The 18,200-nt window shown below is 38.6% G+C and overlaps 1 protein-coding gene across 1 annotated transcript; it reads left to right on the top strand.

The window, feature by feature from the left end:
• Positions 1-681: 681 nt before the first annotated feature.
• Positions 682-17,643, top strand: LOC134290622 (uncharacterized). The gene is made up of 4 exons (XM_062857794.1): positions 682-1,023; positions 17,005-17,122; positions 17,178-17,296; positions 17,359-17,643. The coding sequence occupies exons 1-4, from the start codon at positions 682-684 to the stop codon at positions 17,641-17,643; spliced, it is 864 nt and encodes a 287-aa protein (XP_062713778.1).
• Positions 17,644-18,200: the final 557 nt, after the last annotated feature.

The following is an 18,200-nucleotide window of genomic DNA, read 5'->3' on the forward strand; positions in this document are numbered from 1 at the left end:
TGCCCAGAGGGAGGCCCCTTTATTAATGTGTATGCAATCATAGGCGGAGCTAGTAAGACGGTATTGAGGCTACGTGTGGGCCTTGCAGTAAGCGATACAACAGTTCACTGCACTATAGATCTTTATACAAGCATGAAGTAATAGGATCAAAGTCAAATTGAATTCTTCATATCCGAAGACCAGAACTTTTTTCGACAATCAGGAATAAAGATATTGATCAAATTGAATTTATACTTGTATGAATGCTCTACCCGATCAGAAACACCTAACAAGATATAACCATTTGGAGGAGAACGTGCTTGTGAAGCCGACCTACTAAATATATTAATCTATATATCTATATATATAAAAATGAATTTCCGTCTGTCTGTCTGTCTGTCTGTCTGTCTGTCTGTCTGTCTGTCTGTCTGTCTGTCTGTCTGTCTGTCTGACCGCTATGCATTCGGAAACTACTAAACCGATCGGTGTGAAATTTTGTGTGTGTGTACTGTTGGGACCGGGGAAGGTTCTTAGCTTGGTGCGGGACCTCTCCGGTCTCGGGAACGGGGGGCTCCCAAAGGAATGAACCGGAAATGAGCTGAAAGAGAATTTTAACACGGTCGCAGACTAAACCAATCTAGAGTGCGGTGCTCCAGTGACCGCAGTCCAGTGACAATTGACAAATTTGAATTGCCAATACCAATGTTGGAACAAACACGGCGGTGGCTGGCCAGGTGTGCCCCGATAGCCACAGCGGAAAGGCCGGGGGTTACTCACGCAAGTGGTGTGACGACGGCTTCGTCCCGAAGAACCAGGCCCGGAATGGCCGGGCGCTTGGCAGCGGGCAGCGTGGGTCGTGAACAACGGCGGGGAGTCAACGGCGAGCCGACAACGATGGTGGCTGGCAAGGTTGGCGTCGATAGCCACCGAGGAAAGGCCGTGGTTTCTGACTCCCGTGGTGTGCCGACTTTGTCCCAAGGAAACATGCCCGGGAGGACTGGGGGCTGGGGCAACTGGCTTGAAAGGGCAGCCACTAACCGGCAGGTTTCTGAGGATACTACGACCCGAAAAAACCGGATGATTTTTTTGTGGAGGGGGCCCAGGGGACCTGACTTGAAATGACTTTTAAGCGGCATAGTCGCCCGTTATGTGAATATCCAAATCTGGATTGCAGTTTTAAAGAATGAGAATGACTGGATTCACCCAGAGATTCCTTCAAGAATGCATCTAGGGATTACACCAGACATTTCTTTGGGGATTTGTCCAAAAGAGGGGATTTAGATATCTTTAGATCCAGAAATTCCTTAAACATTTTGTTAAAAAATCTTTAAGGAATCCATTCAATTGTAACTTCAATAATTCGTCTAGAAATTATTGCAGACATGGATTTCTTCAGATTTTTTTATCCAGCGATTTCTAAAGAAATTTTTCCAGGAATTCACTAAGAAAACTCTCCTTTGATTCCCTAAAGAATTCCTCATGGGTTTTTTTCAGAAATTCACCTGGGAATTCTTTCTGTGATTTTTTTCAGGAACAACTTTCGGGAGTATTTTAAAAATGACTTTAAGCACTTTTCTTGGGATTCTTTCAGAAATTCCTTCAAATGTTGTTCCAGGATTCCTCTGTGAATTCCTTCAAGGATTCGTATATATACCTACAGGAATTCGTCCAGGAATTCCTCTATAAAGTCCGCTAGAGATTCCTCTAGAAAATAATCCAGATATTCCTCTAGATATACATCAAGCAATTCCTCTACACACTCAAAACAGATTTGCGGGCTCGGCAAAAACGCGCACAGCCGTCTGCTCAGTAAAACTATCAGCCAGTGCTGGGAAAAATCACGAAGTTCATTCGGCGGAGTCAAAACTATTCAAATCACAGCTACCCATGGTTGCGAATGCAAACACGTCCGCTACCGTAGTCTAGTTTGTTGAATTTCATTAGAAACCCTATGTTGCTACGGTAGTTCGCTACAGTAGATCGCTCTGTCGCCTACGGGATTTTCTAATCGGATTGGGTTATTCAAGGACAATTTTGGGAACATGGCTTCGAGATGATTTGGTTTCAGGCTGGGCGTCGCTGGACGAATCAGCCGGGCTCCTGGGGCGAGACGATTGGTGGAACGTTGTCTTGATGATGGCAAGAATTTTTACTGGCAAAATCGGACGGACAATCAGAGCGGACATCTTGAGAAACGGCATTAGCAGGGCCGGATCTAAGGGGGGGGGCCGGGCCCCCACATTTTAGGGGCCCTCGCAAAAACCATTTTTGGTTGCTAACACTAGCTTTATTTTTCATATTGCTCAAGTACTGTTCGAAAATAAGGAAAAAAACATTTTTGGTCATCTCTCCGAGGGGCCTCCACATGCGCTCGGGTCCCGGGCCCCCACAATCCTTAATCCGGGCCTGGGCATTAGACATGTGTGACGAACTTGCAGATGAAAACCAGCGTGCATCGGCTTGTGGTTGTGGCTTCTCAAGCAATTACAAAGCCAATTATTTTCCAATGATGGAATTAAAACAATAGGACATTCACAAGTAATGTGCTGATTATGTTTTTTATGTTGATGCTGGTAGCCTTTCTGAGGAGCGGTACGCCGATCGGTGTGGTGTTTTTACTCTGCCGACACGCCGACGCCTTCAGAAATGGCGTTTCAAATACATCATAACCCAAAAACTGACTCCATCAGTGATTTATTCATATGCACTGCATACAATATAGGTACATTATTCTTGAGAACTTGGGAAGCTTTGATTTCACACTTTTACTCCGGCGTGCTGTGGAGCGGCGGTGCCACACGTCCACTTAAGAAGTGGATCGAGATAGTCTGCTCCTGCAGAATCAAGGATGTGGACTACGAGGACCAAGGGGAGGGCCAATGCTTTAAAGGTGTAACGGGAGGATTTCTACAGAAAGGCATAGTCGGGCTTTCGAGAACGTATCCACGGGGGTGCGGTGCTTCGGGTATGATGGAAGATGAACCTAATGAAGTGCACCAGTACGACAAATGAGTTTCAATGAAACTCATTCGAAGCTCCCGCGTTGTTGCTGCTACTGTAGCAACTTACTGGATCGCCTACTATATTGATTCAAAAAAGTTTCTCCCGGATATGAAAAGGCAGCGATTCAGTCATCAAATTCAAGCAAACTACTGTTACCATTCCCAGCACTGCTATCAGCTGATATCCCAGCAAAAAGTGACATTTGTTAGCTGACTCTCAGCAAAACGATTGCCGAAGCTCAGCAGTGAACTGTCAAAATTGCTGAGATCTCAGCAAAATTGTTGTTTGCTGATTACTCGGCTGTGCAAATCTCGGCAAAAGAATGGAAAAATGCTGATATCCCGGCAATCTGAATTAAGTGTGTAGAGATTCCACCAGGGGCTCACCCAGGAACTCCTTCAGGAAATCTTTCAGGGATTTGTCCAAGTATTTCTCCAAGGATTGTACCTGAAAGTTCTCCAGTGATTCTTCAAGAAAATCTTCCAGAAATTCCTCTAGAGATTTCTCTAGAGATTCCTCCAGGACTTCCTTAGAAGATAGCTCAAGGTATTTCTCTAGAGTTTTCCCAGAAATTCTCTCAAGTATGTCTACTGGAATTCCTTCAGAAGCCCTCCAGACATTCCTTCAGGAGTTCCTCTAGGAATTGCTCTATGAATTTCTCTACGAATTCCTTTAGGAATTCCTCTAGGAATTCTTTTAGAAATACCTCCAGGGATTTTTGTAGGGATTCCTCAAGGGACTCCTCCAGGAATACCTTTAAGAATTCCACCAGAAATTCCTGCAGATATTTACTCAGGAATTCCTGCAGATATTAACTCAGAAATTCCTGCAGAATTTACCTCAGGAATTCTGGATTTCATAAAAGCATTTCCTCCAGGATTGCCACCAAGAACACCTCAAGGAATTACCCCGAGAATTGATTCACAAAATCATCAGGGGATTTCTTTTTGAAATTCTTTCAAGAATTTTTTCAGTAATTCTCCAGGAGTTTTTCCAGGGATTCCTCCGGGAATTCTTACAGGGTTTCCTTGAAGAATTTTTCTAGAAATTTCTCCTCCAGGTATTCCTTTAGAGATTTCTCAAGGAATTTGTTCAAGGGATCCCTCCAGGAATCCCACCAGCATTTCCTCCAGGAATACCTTCAGGAATTGATCCAGGTATTTACCAGAAATTCCTCTAAAGATTCTTCCAAAGATTCCTCCAGGAATTCCTCCGATGATTCCTCCAATAATTCGTCTAGATATTCCTCCAAGCATTTTTCCAGGAATTCCTCCAGAAATTCCTCTGGAAGTTCCTAATGGAATTTCTGCAGGGATTTCTTAAGGAGTTCCTCTGGAGATTTCTCAAGGATTCCTCGAGGAATTCCGCCAGTGATTCCTCCAGATATTTGTCTAGAGATACGTCATGAAATTACTGTAGTAATTCTACTAGGGAATCCTCGAGGAATTTCTCCAGAAATTCATTAGAGGATTCCTCCAGGGATTCTACCTGAAAGTTTTCCAGCGATTCTGCAAGAATATCCTCCAGAAATTCCTCCAGAAATTCCTCCAGTGATTTCTCAAGGAATTTTTCTAGATATTCCTCCAGGAATTCGCACAAGCATGTCTCCAGGCATTCCTTCAGGAGCTTCTCTAGGGAATCCTCTAGGGATTGCTCTTGGAATTCTTGAAGGAATTCTTTTGGGAATACCTCCGGGCATTCCTCCAGAAGTTCCTCCAGGTATTTTCATAGAGATTTCTCCAGGGATTCATCCAGGCATTTCTTCAGAATTTGATTATTGGACTCCTCAAGGAATTCCTTTAACAACTAATCCAAGAATTATCCCAGGAACTCCTGCAAAAATTTCCTCAGGAATTCTTGCAAAAATTAATCCAGTAATTCGTTCGGGAATAACAAAAGCAAAATACCATTAGGCCGAAAGTCATGCAGCCGAATGAACAATATCCCGAATGGACATTAGGCAGAATGGTCATTGAACCAAAATACCATCAGGCAAAATGATCATCATTACCGCATTGTGACACAGGTGTACTTCCTGATACTTATGCTGCTTATTCCATCTGAGATTTTTCCATCTTTCAAAAATAGGTAATTCTTTCGTATACTCTTCATAGGAATGGGCATTCAAGAAAAAAAAAGACAAAAGATTAAATTATTTCAGACAATTAAACACAAACCGTGTGTTTTCAGGTAATACGGATGCTCTGATAGAAGTTTGAACTTATTCTTAGTCAAAATGTGAAGGTTTTTCGAAGACCAAAAATGTTTCTATGGTAGTGAGTAAAGGTAAACCCCTGCTTTATCTGGGAGTAGCACCTCACCACCCTAATGAAACAAAATTGTCTGCATTATATGCGCAAAACGAACTAAATTTGGCATGTGGACATTTTTGAAGGCATGAAATGGCTGTGATATTGTGAGTCCATCCAGAGGGTGGAGGAGGTTCTTATACAAATGAAATATAAATGTTTGCATAACTAGGAAAAAAATGTACGGCCGACGGTTATTAGGCCGAAGTTCATAAAGTCGAATGAAGAATAGCTCGAATGGACATCAGGTCGAATGTTCATTGAATCCACAGGCATAATGATCACCATGTCATCTTTGTCACACAGATTGGTCTTCCTGCTGCTTATAATGCTCACTCCATCACAGGTGTTTCCTTCTTTTAGTAATAGGCTGTTCTTTCAAGTCCCGTTTTCTTTACGGACCAACTGCTACAATTTACAGCATATCTAAATGTTTCCTTCTGTTTATCGAAGGTTTTTCTTTAGAGTGGCACTGTTGAGTAAGTTTATGGCAGTTGAACTGTTACGGTCATATACGATTTGTCCCTTTAAGTCACATTGATAAAGAATTGATTAGCAATCAAACCACCAAACGACATTTTTATTCTGAGATTTTTCCTTCTTTTAAAATAGACTGTTCTTTTGCACTGATATGAAGGAGGGGGCTTCACATAAAAAATCAGCCAATAAGCTCATAGCCACCGTTCATATGTAGAATAAGTTCAGAAAATTAACAAAAAACTGAGACGTAGTGCATGAGCAAAAATTAAAATGGGCAATACAAGGTTTGCCGGGTCAGCTAGTAAAAATTATAAATGTCCACGCAAATGCAAATTGCCAAACAAAAGTCACATGGGACAGTAATGTTTGCACCGGTAGGGAGGATGGAAATAAGGGACCATCCATATACCACGTCAGGAGGGGAGGGGGTCTGAGAAAAGTCCACGCTTGCCCACGGAGAGGAGGGTTGGGGTCTGTCAAATATCCACGTGGACAACATTGACTAAAGAAAAAAAAAGATTCATCAACGATACAAATTATTATTGATATGATTTTCCTTCATGACAGTTTTTTGGTATTTAATTTTTAATAAATTACTTTTTTAGTTGAGGAAGGCTACTCAAAGGATAAAATCATACATTGCATACCAATTTTGAAAGTTATATACCTAGCATTTTTTTTTTTGAAAATTATCAGAGTTTCAAACTGTATAGTAAAAACTACTGAACAAAATCCTGAAGTTTCAAAATTAAGCGAAGATCGTAACAGTGATGGATTTTCCATCAGAATTTTCGTTTAAATTCTGTATGGATTTCTATAAGTTTCGGCGTTCGAAATGCTCACTCATTCTCACGAAAATCGAATTCTTCCTCATACCAGTTTTCAGCGATAATCTGGATTGCGAAAATTCCTTTACGAAGAGGTGAACGAAAAAACATTTTCATTAACTCCTAGAGCTGCGAGATTTTCGATTGCTTCGATTGCTCGATCATGTTGTCTTTTCTTTACTCCTATGACGACAACGATGGTAGCTTTGATGGAGCAAATTTATTCCCTTTTCTGTGTAGTTAGCGTGGTAGTGTGGTTAGAGTGCGCGTGTCGTGTTAGATTTCAGTCATGTTTCAGGTTCGAATCCCTGTGGCAACCACAATTTTGTTAATTTGCTTTGAAAATCTTCTCGTGAGAAATTGGCGAGTGAAAATTTGGCTGAACAAAAATGAATTATCCGCTGGTTGAAGTGATTTTCAATGATCATTTGTCGTTACTCTCCAGAAAAGTAGTGGGAGCGAAAAGCGTTCCTCATGCAAAAAAGTTAAAATAAACTCTATCTCCCGTTGGCGTGAGAATAGCGTATTTCATATCACTGAAACGAAAATTGCGAACCCTGATAAGTTTTATATAAATTTTTGATACAAATTCAATGTTTTGAAATACATATCTGAAGATACGTGCAAGTCAAGAATCTTGAAAAATCACGTTTTTTTCTGTCCACGTGGTATAAACGGCCCCTTAAAGTAATTCTCATGCTGAAGGTATAATGCTACGATCCAGGCTTAAAAATATTTTTTGCAATTACGTGCCATAAGATTGCACTTTTCAATTGCCGAAACTGTGCAGAAATGGCCTACTTTTCTTGACTAGCTCAAGAGTGCCGAAAAGTAGTACTTTTCGGCAGCTTTGCAATGGTACACTTTTCACAAGTTTCCTGAAGCACTAATGTTCTTCCGTATACATTTGTCTGTTCGACGGCTGCTCCTGTGTCTGTTCGGCAGATCGAACCTGAATAGAAGCGATTCCAGTTCTGATTTGATCAGCCAAACAGACGTAGAGTTAGAAGCAGCAGCACAAAAAACGCTCGTTGACGACGCAACTCCGAGTAGTTGTGACACTTATAAACATAGCCTACCTGATTGAAAAAATTGACTTGTGCGCAATGCGCATGGGTGCTCGCACGTGGTTTTAGCTGACACCTCTGTCTGAGCAGTTAGAAATGATCGTACCTAAGGGTATTTTTCATAATTGCAAAAAATGTTGTATGCAACGCGTTGCAAAACTCGATTTTTTCAGCACTTGTCGTATTTATCCAACTCGGCAAGCCTCGTTGGATAAATGTACGACTCGTGCTGAAAAAATCATCATTTTGCATCTTGTTGCATAAATAACTAATTTCGTAAAAGCATAAGTCAAGCTGTTAATTTATCAACGATTTAGTATTATACGTGAAAATCTGTATTTATGAAATACTAGCAAATGTTGTATTGCCTTTTTGAGTGTGCTGTGTTGTCGTTCTACACCCAATTGTCGCATGCTAAATTGGAATCTCATATGACATGTGACAGTTATGCGTAGAACGGAAAAGTAGCGGTTTGGCAACTGTTGCGTTCCTTTCAGCATCACGATTAAGGTTGGCGTTCTTTTGATCGATGTTTTGGGTGGCTTTCTCAGTCTTTAAGTCGAGAACGAATTGTTTTCTACTCTCCCGACGTTTCTGCCGAAGGGTTTTGGCCTTTCTCAAGGGTCTATCGTCTCCTGTGTAGATAGTTGCCTAACCATTTGTGTTTGGCCTGCCTTCCCATTACCTGTTGTTTTTCAAAGGTTTTTTTAAATATATTTAGTTTTTATTGAACTTCACAGCACTGGTAACGATCATTTAGAAAAAAATAGTTCTTGTGATCGTGTTGAATTTCTTCCCGTTCATAATAAGTTCACTAATTTCAAATTTTTGAATTTGTTTGTTTGCAAATTTTTCTACAAATAAACACAGCAGCTCTATGGACGAATCGAACCATACAAAAACCATGCTGATCGGTTCATCAGTTTGTAAGCTTTACTGCCACAAAGTAAATTCAAATTAATTTCATACATAAAAAATAAAAAGCGACCCGTTTGCCCTCGCCTGCTTGCCGCCACTGAATCTGATTCATAAAACCATGCATAATAATCCGCCATAGATTTAGCATACTTTGCGCAACACACATTACGCCAGTAGGTAGCAGCAGAGCAGAGAGAAAAAAAAAGGATGTGGCAACAACTGCATAATGCAAGCCGAATGAATGGCTCGTTCCGGCTATGCCATTACAAAGTTTACCTCTTCTCGTATGGCGCAAGAGTATAATCGCACATGGTTTCAAGTGATACCTCGTCATATTTGCATGTCCCTTCTTCTATGTGCTGCTATTGAGAATGCAGGCTCCAGTGCCTTGTTTTTTCTTTGACTTTTTTTCTACCGACATGCAATGTGCAATTTCCATTTTTATCCTCTGGCCTCTTGAGAAATCTTTCTCCCGTGAGGAGAAATTGCACACGCCCTTACAAGTATGGCGGATTTGAATAGCAGAGAGGTTTTTCTTTGTAAAGCAGAAGGAAAAGAAAAACAGTTTCCTTCCTGGCTTTGAAGTTGCCATAATGAGTTTTCACGTGCATCTCAAAAAAATAATTATAAATAATGCGTTTTGAGTTTCCAATGTGCATTTAACTCTACGCCCTTAACGATTTTTCAAGAAGACCCTTGGTCTGTACTTGCATTGAAGTGATGCATTAACAAAAGTGAACAGTTGCCGCTTTGAAATAAATATTCGTCACTTTGAAGTTTACTTCAGGATGAGGAGGTTTGTGCAAAGGAAATGAAAATCTGCGATTAAACTTTTCAAGCAATGTTGTACTGTAAAACAGAATTATTCTTATTATATTCTATAGCTATGTCCATTTTTTTTAAAGTGTTCTCTGATTGTCAAGCCCTTTCGCTTATTTGGCATCCAAAAAAAAGTAACTTTTTTAAACTATTTTCGAACTTAAAAAAAATATGATACCTACACAGTGTACACTGAAACTTGTCGCACAATAATTCTTTATATTTTTTTTAAAACTTGATTTAGGATTAACCTATACAGTCATTCATCCTATTATTTTTAAATGAATCGGAAGCTATACACTGTGGTGCAATTCACAAGTAACATAACTAGCTGAATAGCAGTTTCTTAAGGTAAAGTTTGTTGAAGAGTGGTTTGTTCCACTCTTATACAGCAAAATTTTTTGCTGGATTGATCAAACACCTGCCGATTTTCAAACTATGGTTTGCTTCAATGAATTGCACTCAATTTTTTAAAGATTGAGTTCAATTCATAAAAGAAAACTCTAGTTAGGCTCAGTGTACCAGTTATGGCAATGGTACCTCAAAATCGCCATAGTCGATTTTCAACCTTTAAAGATACAAATCAACAAGAAAAAATCGTGAACCACAGATCACGATCACAAAAGATGATTGCAATCATTCAAACTTCACAATTTGCTCAAATTATGGTAGAAATAAATCATTTTCCTTAACTTTTCGACCTCCTTGCACCCTATTTCGCCATAGTGTACCAGTTATGGCAAATCCCATAAGGAATGCATGTAAAGAGTGCGAAGTGGAACCCAAATTAACAAATGTGTCCATAACTGGTACAGGGTTCCTATCATTGGCACACGCCGTAATAAATACCAAAAGTAGTTTTGGTTCCGTTTTTATATTTTTCCTGTAAAGTATGAAAACTAATCAATTATTTGACTTATTGTTTACATTCGTCGATCTTCTTCTTATTTTAGTAGAAATAGTTTTTCTTAGGTAGTGCGATAACTGGTACAGGCACCCTACAGCACACGGTGTGTTGAAACTGGATTATTATCGCACTTTCATGAACCTAAAATATTTTTTCGTTATAAGTTAGCCTTAGCAGTATATATTAAGATTCTGGAGGTTAAAAAATCTTTCATCGGGGAAAATTAAAATAAATTCGATTTTAGTAGTTTACCACTTTTCTCATATGATATGGTATTACGCAAATCTGATGAACCTAAACTCCGCTAGAAAAAGTCCGCTTTCTAATAAGAAATTTGAATCCATTTAGAGAGAAACGAATGCAAAAGTCTTTACAACGAGTTTAAATTTGTTTGGCGTTCGTTTCATGTGTCCAGCCCACTATAGTCTGCCGAAAGTCATAAACCATTAAAATCTACATTCCTTCCATTTGTCTGGCACATAGATATTTGTAATGGAGTTAAACAAATACTTCCCATTAGAGCGACCCATACATTTGAGGAAGCACCATACACCTGTGACTCATACCATTTGCAGCACATACCCTTCATGTGCTAATTTGCCTGAAATGGCGGGTATTAATTGCACAAACTTTGCATCTCAAACCACATCCACATGGATATTTGCCAGAAAGTGTGAGTCGACTATACTGAGTTTGCGTGACTTATTTGTAAAAGTTCTGCCTCTGATCTGTTAAGGACTTTCGTCCATACAAAATCTTAAAATTTTTAAAGACTTATCTCCTTGTTACTTATAAATTACCTGGGCTGTTGAGTCTCAAATAACAAAAAGTTGACACAAAAAACATTAGATTGGCGTTGTCATGCATGGCGTTAATGCATTTAAAAATGATAATTCAACATTCGGTTTAAAATAAGGTACACAGGGGCAAGTTGAAACGGGTGGAATAAAATGAAACAGCGGGTTAACGTGATATTATCTAGTCATGATAAGCAATTTGAATTTCATTACATTTTTTTAATCAAACAATTATTTGGTCAAGGATGATTATACAAATGGTATTGAAATCATTTTCAAAACATCACAAGTTTTTATTAAGAATTTACCTTACCGAATGAAACACATGCTTGATATATGTCAATATGAATGACATCTTATAGTATAAGCCTAAAATATATTGGAAATATATCAATTTGCAAGTAATACGATAAATTTCAATAATAGTAGTCTCGTGTAGTGATTTTTTCTATGTTCATAGTTTCACTTTATAAGACACTTTAGTCTTGATAAAAACTTCATGCATTATAATGGGTTCAATGTTATGACTGCATAAAATAAAGTTTCTTTTTTCTCAAGTAGAATTCCTTCTTCTTTGGAAAGTGAGTTTGACATAAGATTTAGTATGGGGAAAAATGTCACTTGTCCTTGCAGAGCGTGACGAAAACGAAATAAAAAGGAATAGTGATTAAAATGACTAGTCATAAAACTGAAAAACCACTGTACTGTACTTACAAAGTGGAAACTATCCATTAGAATTGAATTAAAAAGTCACCCGTACACTCGATACCTTCCAACCATCTTCTATGTGTTATATCTATTTGGCAATCAAAATCTATCCAATGATTCCGAGATGAAGCATAAAATAACTAATAAAAGTTTTTAAAAAGTTGTATCGAAACCTCAAATTGCGTCAATCTTGCCTCACTTTGCATATCACTGTTTGTTGTTTTTTTTATATATTTTATCACATTTCCAGAACATTGATGTCTTCTTAATCTTGTTCTACATTTTCAATTTTTATTTCATCTGTAAATTAAGTTAAATTTGTTCTCAGCATAAACAACAATGAACATATTTAACATGAACATATCTAAAACTAAGTAAAAAGAAGATAGAGTTAAGGACTGCTCCTTTTAATTGCACTAGGTTTTTGCATTCTTTGACAGATACGTATTTCGACCTCAACTGTTAGGCCATCTTCGGTACATTGTACTTAATCCGATATTCTTTTTACGTACATGTATTCCGCTAGCATGCCCAGGTTCATCATCATATCTAAAACTGCTTCAATCAAACATTGATTGATTTCACAATTAAAAAAAAAAAGATTACAAATGCTTACCTTAAAGTACGTGTATCAAGGGCGTATGCCGAAAGAATAATTAAAAGCTATTCTCTAAGGGCTGATTTCTTAACATCGGATTAACCGGAAAAACCAGGCTTACCCATATAGTTAAACCTGGTTTAATGCTTTAGTCAGGGTGAAGAAATCGGCCCTATGTATCCAACAGGCGAACAAAAGTATTCATAGGATAAATTTTCACTTTTTAGGAAAACATTGAGCCCTGCAAAATCAGAGCACAATATACATAAAAGTTCTTACGATATTCGAAGAGCTATCAGTATTTCTGCTAAACTAGATCAATACACCTAAATTTACAGTTAACATGAATGTTAAAAAATGCGCGTGATTAAGTCACCATATTTGTTTAATGATTTCGCAATCGAATCATCTTTCGTGGTCGTCTGATCGTCGTTTAGGTGTATCGTTACATGGTTTGGCCTGCAAAGTATGTGCAACTAGTACTCGCCATTTCAGGCAAATTAGCACATGAAGAGTATGTGCTGCAAATGGCACACAGGTGTATGGTGTTCACAGGTGTATGGCGTTTCCTCAAATGTATGAGTCGCACTAATGAGAAGCATTTCTGGAGCAAGATTTGAAAACGGCCCAGAGGTCTTGTGTCTTTTTTTCGAAAACGCTCCGTAGGGCCTAACAGCAGCCCGCCCACGCAAATATACACCGTAATCCGAAAGATCGATGTTTGCTCTCTCTGATAACGGTCTTAGTTTGTGTGAATAAGCTAATGGGGGCTGAGGAACGTCATTGTTTACCAATGCTTGTATGCCCTTTTCAAATGTTGCTCCAGATTTGTTTTCCTCCATTACAAATAATCTATGTACCAGATGAAAAAAAGTAGACTTTTATGATTTATGACTTTCGGCAGACTGTAGTGGGCTGGACACATGAAACGAACGCCAAATAAATTTAAACTCGTGGTAAATACTTTTGCATTCGTTTCTCTCTAAATGGTTTAAATTTATTATTAGAAAGGGGACTTTTTCTAGCGGAGTTTAGGTTCATCAGATTTGCGTAATACCATATCATATGAGAAAAGTGGTAAACTACTAAAATCGAATTTATTTTAATTTTCCCCGATGAAAGATTTTTTAACCTCCAGAATCTTAATATATACTGCTAAGGCTAACTTATAACGAAAAAATATTTTAGGTTCATGAAAGTGCGATAATAATCATGTTTCAACACACCGTGCAGCATCTCAAGCATGGCCATTTTGTATGAAAATCGGCGTTTATCCATCAATTATGCACCACAGTATATGTACTTGTCTGCTATAAGCTCTTCGAACAACGTATGCCAATAAATCCTGGGTCATTTGGTGATTCCGTTTCCTTATCGATTGCGTTCTCAATTTTGGAGACGGAATCCGGAAGAATTTATGGAGATCGATTACAAGAAAATAAAGACAGGTGCAGTACAGATTAAGTGGACTACGCTATGCTGGAACAAGGTGAGATCTTTCTAATTACACACTTTGTTTGTACCTTATATTGTGATATAACTACATATAAATTGAAAATTCGCTATTTTCAACATCCGTTCATCTATTGGAAGCCGCTTCTGTTCTGGATTCTTTTTAAGTTGATTGGATTAATAAAAAAAACGCTTGCAAGGACTTGGCCAGGTGTGTGGAGTTGAGTGGGTCTATGGCATTATAGATAGTAGCGACATCAGCAATGTCAATGGATATACTCAACTTAGCAACTCCATCCAAGATTTGTGCAAGTATTCATGCTATGCTATGCTATTGGGTTTTTAACTTAAAAAGAAATGTATTGATTATTTTTATTTTATACAAAAGAACAACTTTTTCTGAGCCACTATGATATTTTTTTTCAGATTTTTAGCACTTTATTTTGGTACCTAAAATGAATTTCAAAGATATTTTTTGAAGTCATCTTTTGACAGCTGGGCAGCTGGTGGACTGCTCTTCTCAGTACAAATGCGACGAAGAGTGATTCAACAAATCGTTCCCATGCAAACTTTAAATTGATTTTTTAATAAGGTCATGGGCACCAAAATTCACGAAACTTTGGGTTTCGGTTCAGTTTGGCACGCAGATTCAGAATCCCAAGCAACACGACTTGTTTCAAAGCCAGTACCAGCAACATCAGTGCAATTTATTCACTGTTCAAATTAAGAACAACAGAACACAATTGCTTCTTCTTTGAAACGCAAAAAGCGCAAATTTTAAATCGTTGTGCAACTTGAGCTAGAGGGAATGATAAAAAAAGAAAAAAAAAATTCAGACTCGAAACATGGACACCAGGAGTATTAACCACTCACCTTACACACTACACCAGAAGCTCTGTGAAAGATTTGCTGCTCAATGCAACATAAAAGCTTCTGAAGTTACGCGTTGCGAAATGAAAAGACGCGCAAGTTTTCCGCAACACATTTGGAACCTAATCTGAACAAACAAACCAGAGTAAGATGTTTCATGTGTGTTACATAGCACATTTAATGCAAGCTGACTGTATTGCCACTTGTGAGGAATATGTAAGCTCCGCCTCCATAAATCGATGTTCAATACGATGTTATTTGTAATTCCTATGAAACAAAGCTGCAACTTAACGATATTCGGAGTTTAAATGCAACTCAACTGACAAGATGGAAGTTGCGTGCGCTTTTATTGCAACTCTTTTAGACCAAAGCATAGAAAACCACATTTTGGATGATGTTGCAGGTGCTGCTTGGGATATGGCATAATCTCAACACCGCTAAAGAAGCCAATTGCTTTCAATTTACGAAAATTGGTTTTATGAAGCATTTTTCGAATCAGTTTTGCACCTTTTAATTTCCCCCTACTTTGCTTATCCTTTGACAGATACGCAAACAAAATAGGGCGGAATTAAAAGGTACAAAACTGATTACATTCTTCCGTAAAGGCGAAGACTACTTTATCAAGAAGACATGCAACTCTGTTGTTTTCCCATACTAACGGCATACGACACCGACAGCACCGCCGCCTGTTGAGCTAAGGTGGTACCTTTGTATAAAAGTGTAAGAGTGTATTGGTACGAGTATGAAGATTTACACACACTACCATAAATGCTTCCACCTTAATCCGCGGTGGCGCTGCTAACAGTGACTCCCGATTTTGAGCAGTGCTGCAAGTCTTCTTGTTAAAGTAGTCTTCGGTAAAGGGTATTCTGCTTAGAGAGTTCGAAAAGTCAGTACAAGATCATTTACGAAGCATATTTGTTGAGCTACGAAAGCATATTATCAGTGAATTTGCACCAGTTTATGCATATACATTTGGGGTGATACACAAACTATGTCACGCAAAAATCGACCATTTTCAAGCCCCCCTCTCCCCTATGAGACACTTTTTGTATGAGACCTTACAATTTTTTATATGGATCGCCACGTTATGCAAAACACCCCATTCCCACCTAAAGCGTGACGTAATTTGTACATGACCCCTTTCAGGCTAGCTGAGCGTTAACTTAGTCCATATCAGTTCAGCTCAAACTTTTGCTGTAGCTTATGGGAGTCTCAAGCAGCAAATTCAAGTGGTAAAAGTTTACCGTAAAACTTATATTTTAGTTTGGAATTTTATTATAAATGTTTGAGGCACCCTAGTAGAATACCCCTTGCTGAAGTTGGATTTTCCGTCTGTCTTCTGCTATTTCTCGGTTATCTTCCAATCCAGCTAGTGAGTTTTATAGGTAACCAGGAATCCAGGCCCTTCATACAGCGGTATGTTGAGTGGTCAAAGTGTGTCAAAGAGTGTGAAAATGGTAATGAAATTTAATCTTTACTGTTAAGTGGAACTAAATGCAGAGCAAGACTCAAGGTAGTCACCAATTTCACTGAAAAAATCAGCTTTACCTTCCTTAGCCCCTAAAAAAAGTTACAAATAATACCCTCGTTCACTCGTTCACTGCTGCCGAACTACCGCACACTAGGGGAATCAACGTGTTTTGGACATAGCGTTACGACAATATATTTTGGACACTTCCATTTGTTTTTGCTGTAAGTGTCCGAAAATTATTGGCGCGTTGCTGTGTTCAAAATATGTTGGTTTCCCTACTCCAGACGACCAAGTCACACGAATGCAGTGTGCAGAGAATTTATGCAATAAAATGCATAAAGTGCATAACATTTGAGGATTTTCAAGCACATAGCAACGATGAACACTAATATTTCGGATGTTCCGGATTTCCGGAACCGGTTCTTGTCTATATTCAAAGTCCACGTGAATACCTTTCCAACGATTCTTGGGCGGTCCTGATTACTTGTTTGGTTGCAAAGCTTGCCAAAGTTAGGGTGGCATTTGATTGCGGACACATTTGCGTAAACGCGCTGCCCGTGTGTATCGACTCTGAATTTATTTATGCATCGGTTGTGATATGATATCATGCTCGATTGGCTCCAATACAATCGAACGCATGTCGAATTTTATTCGCCAGACTATAGATGAAATGACTGTATAAGCTGTCTAATAAAATCTATCTGATAGGTAAATAGATCTATCAAAGCCATAATCAAAGTCTAGTGATTGTGATCACGGAGTGTAATTGTGATTCTATTTATCTTTCTATTAACAGGTCAGTATCGATTATGCCAAGATGAAGCCCTCAGCTGCTCCTTTTATTGAAATCTGGGAACAAATGGAGCCAAAAGTTTTGAAGCAGCATGAACACCTTTACAAGGAAATCAGAGCAGGTATATCAGCATTTATGTTTTTTTTATGAATCCAACTGATAAAATGTAATTATAGGTTTTATTCGTGCGTTATCGATCATCCGATTGAAGAATCCTTCAAGAGGATCCAAGAGGAAGCAAGATAGTACTGCGAGAAAGTTAAATCCACTATCGGGCACCATTGAATGGATCAAGGTATTTTTCTTTCAAAGCAATTAAATTAAAATTATAAGCAAATTGTTATTATTTTAAAATAGGTGGAAGACGACCTGCCCATGACAGAATCGATAGCTCCGGTTTTGTTCGTCAGGGGTGAACCAATGCAAGCGAGCCGTGACTGTGTCCTCCGATGGAATCAGTGGATTATTCCAGTGGCACAAGACGTGAAGACTGCGTTCAAGCTGCTTGTGGAGTCGTTTACGGTGTTCAACGTTTCACCAGCGCCAACGGATAAACAGTTCTTTCTGTTTATGAACGGAGCGGTTTGCAAGACTGAAACATTGAGCACTACGGGAGCAAAATTCTTGCATTCGCTCGACTAAATGTTCATAATTGTTGTTTTTTAAAATTATGGACAAATTCATGATTTCTCTAAGCATGTCCAAACGAAAGATGATTTTGTTAATAAAAGATCAGAACTGAAATTACTACATTTTATTAAATTCCAAGTAATTTTATTTTTATTGACAACCCTATTCCATTAAAAAGCCTTCCAAAATAACAATCTGTTCGGTAATGGATTTCACAATCTGTTCGGTAAATTTTGACAGTTCCGTTTCAATCTACGTTACGGATCGTTCGGTGAATCTATACTTTACCGAACGCATTACCGAACGCTCAGCGGTTGAGATTTCGGTAAAAAAATTACCGAAGTCGGTGATATTTTCTTGCTGTGTAGCTGTTTATCAAAATGGCCATTTTTTCCGGACTGAATAATATGCAACTTATACGGGTAGCAAATTGAAAAGTAGTTGCATAATGTTCATTATGCAACTCATTGGAATTGCATTATAAACATTATGCAACTCAAATGAATTGTATAATGAAAATTTCATTGCAAGCCTCGTGTGATAAATGTACGACCCGTGCTGAAAAAATC

Source organism: Aedes albopictus, chromosome 3 (genome assembly GCF_035046485.1).
Source record: "Aedes albopictus strain Foshan chromosome 3, AalbF5, whole genome shotgun sequence".
Classification (NCBI taxonomy): domain Eukaryota; kingdom Metazoa; phylum Arthropoda; class Insecta; order Diptera; family Culicidae; genus Aedes; species Aedes albopictus.

Bases quoted from the DNA above. Each gene is read 5' to 3' on its own strand.
- LOC134290622 (XM_062857794.1), top strand. From the start codon at position 682: ATGTTGGAACAAACACGGCGGTGGCTGGCCAGGTGTGCCCCGATAGCC. The intron at 17,123-17,177 runs GTATATCAGCAT...ATGTAATTATAG, and splicing joins TTACAAGGAAATCAGAGCAG to GTTTTATTCGTGCGTTATCG. The intron at 17,297-17,358 runs GTATTTTTCTTT...ATTTTAAAATAG, and splicing joins GCACCATTGAATGGATCAAG to GTGGAAGACGACCTGCCCAT.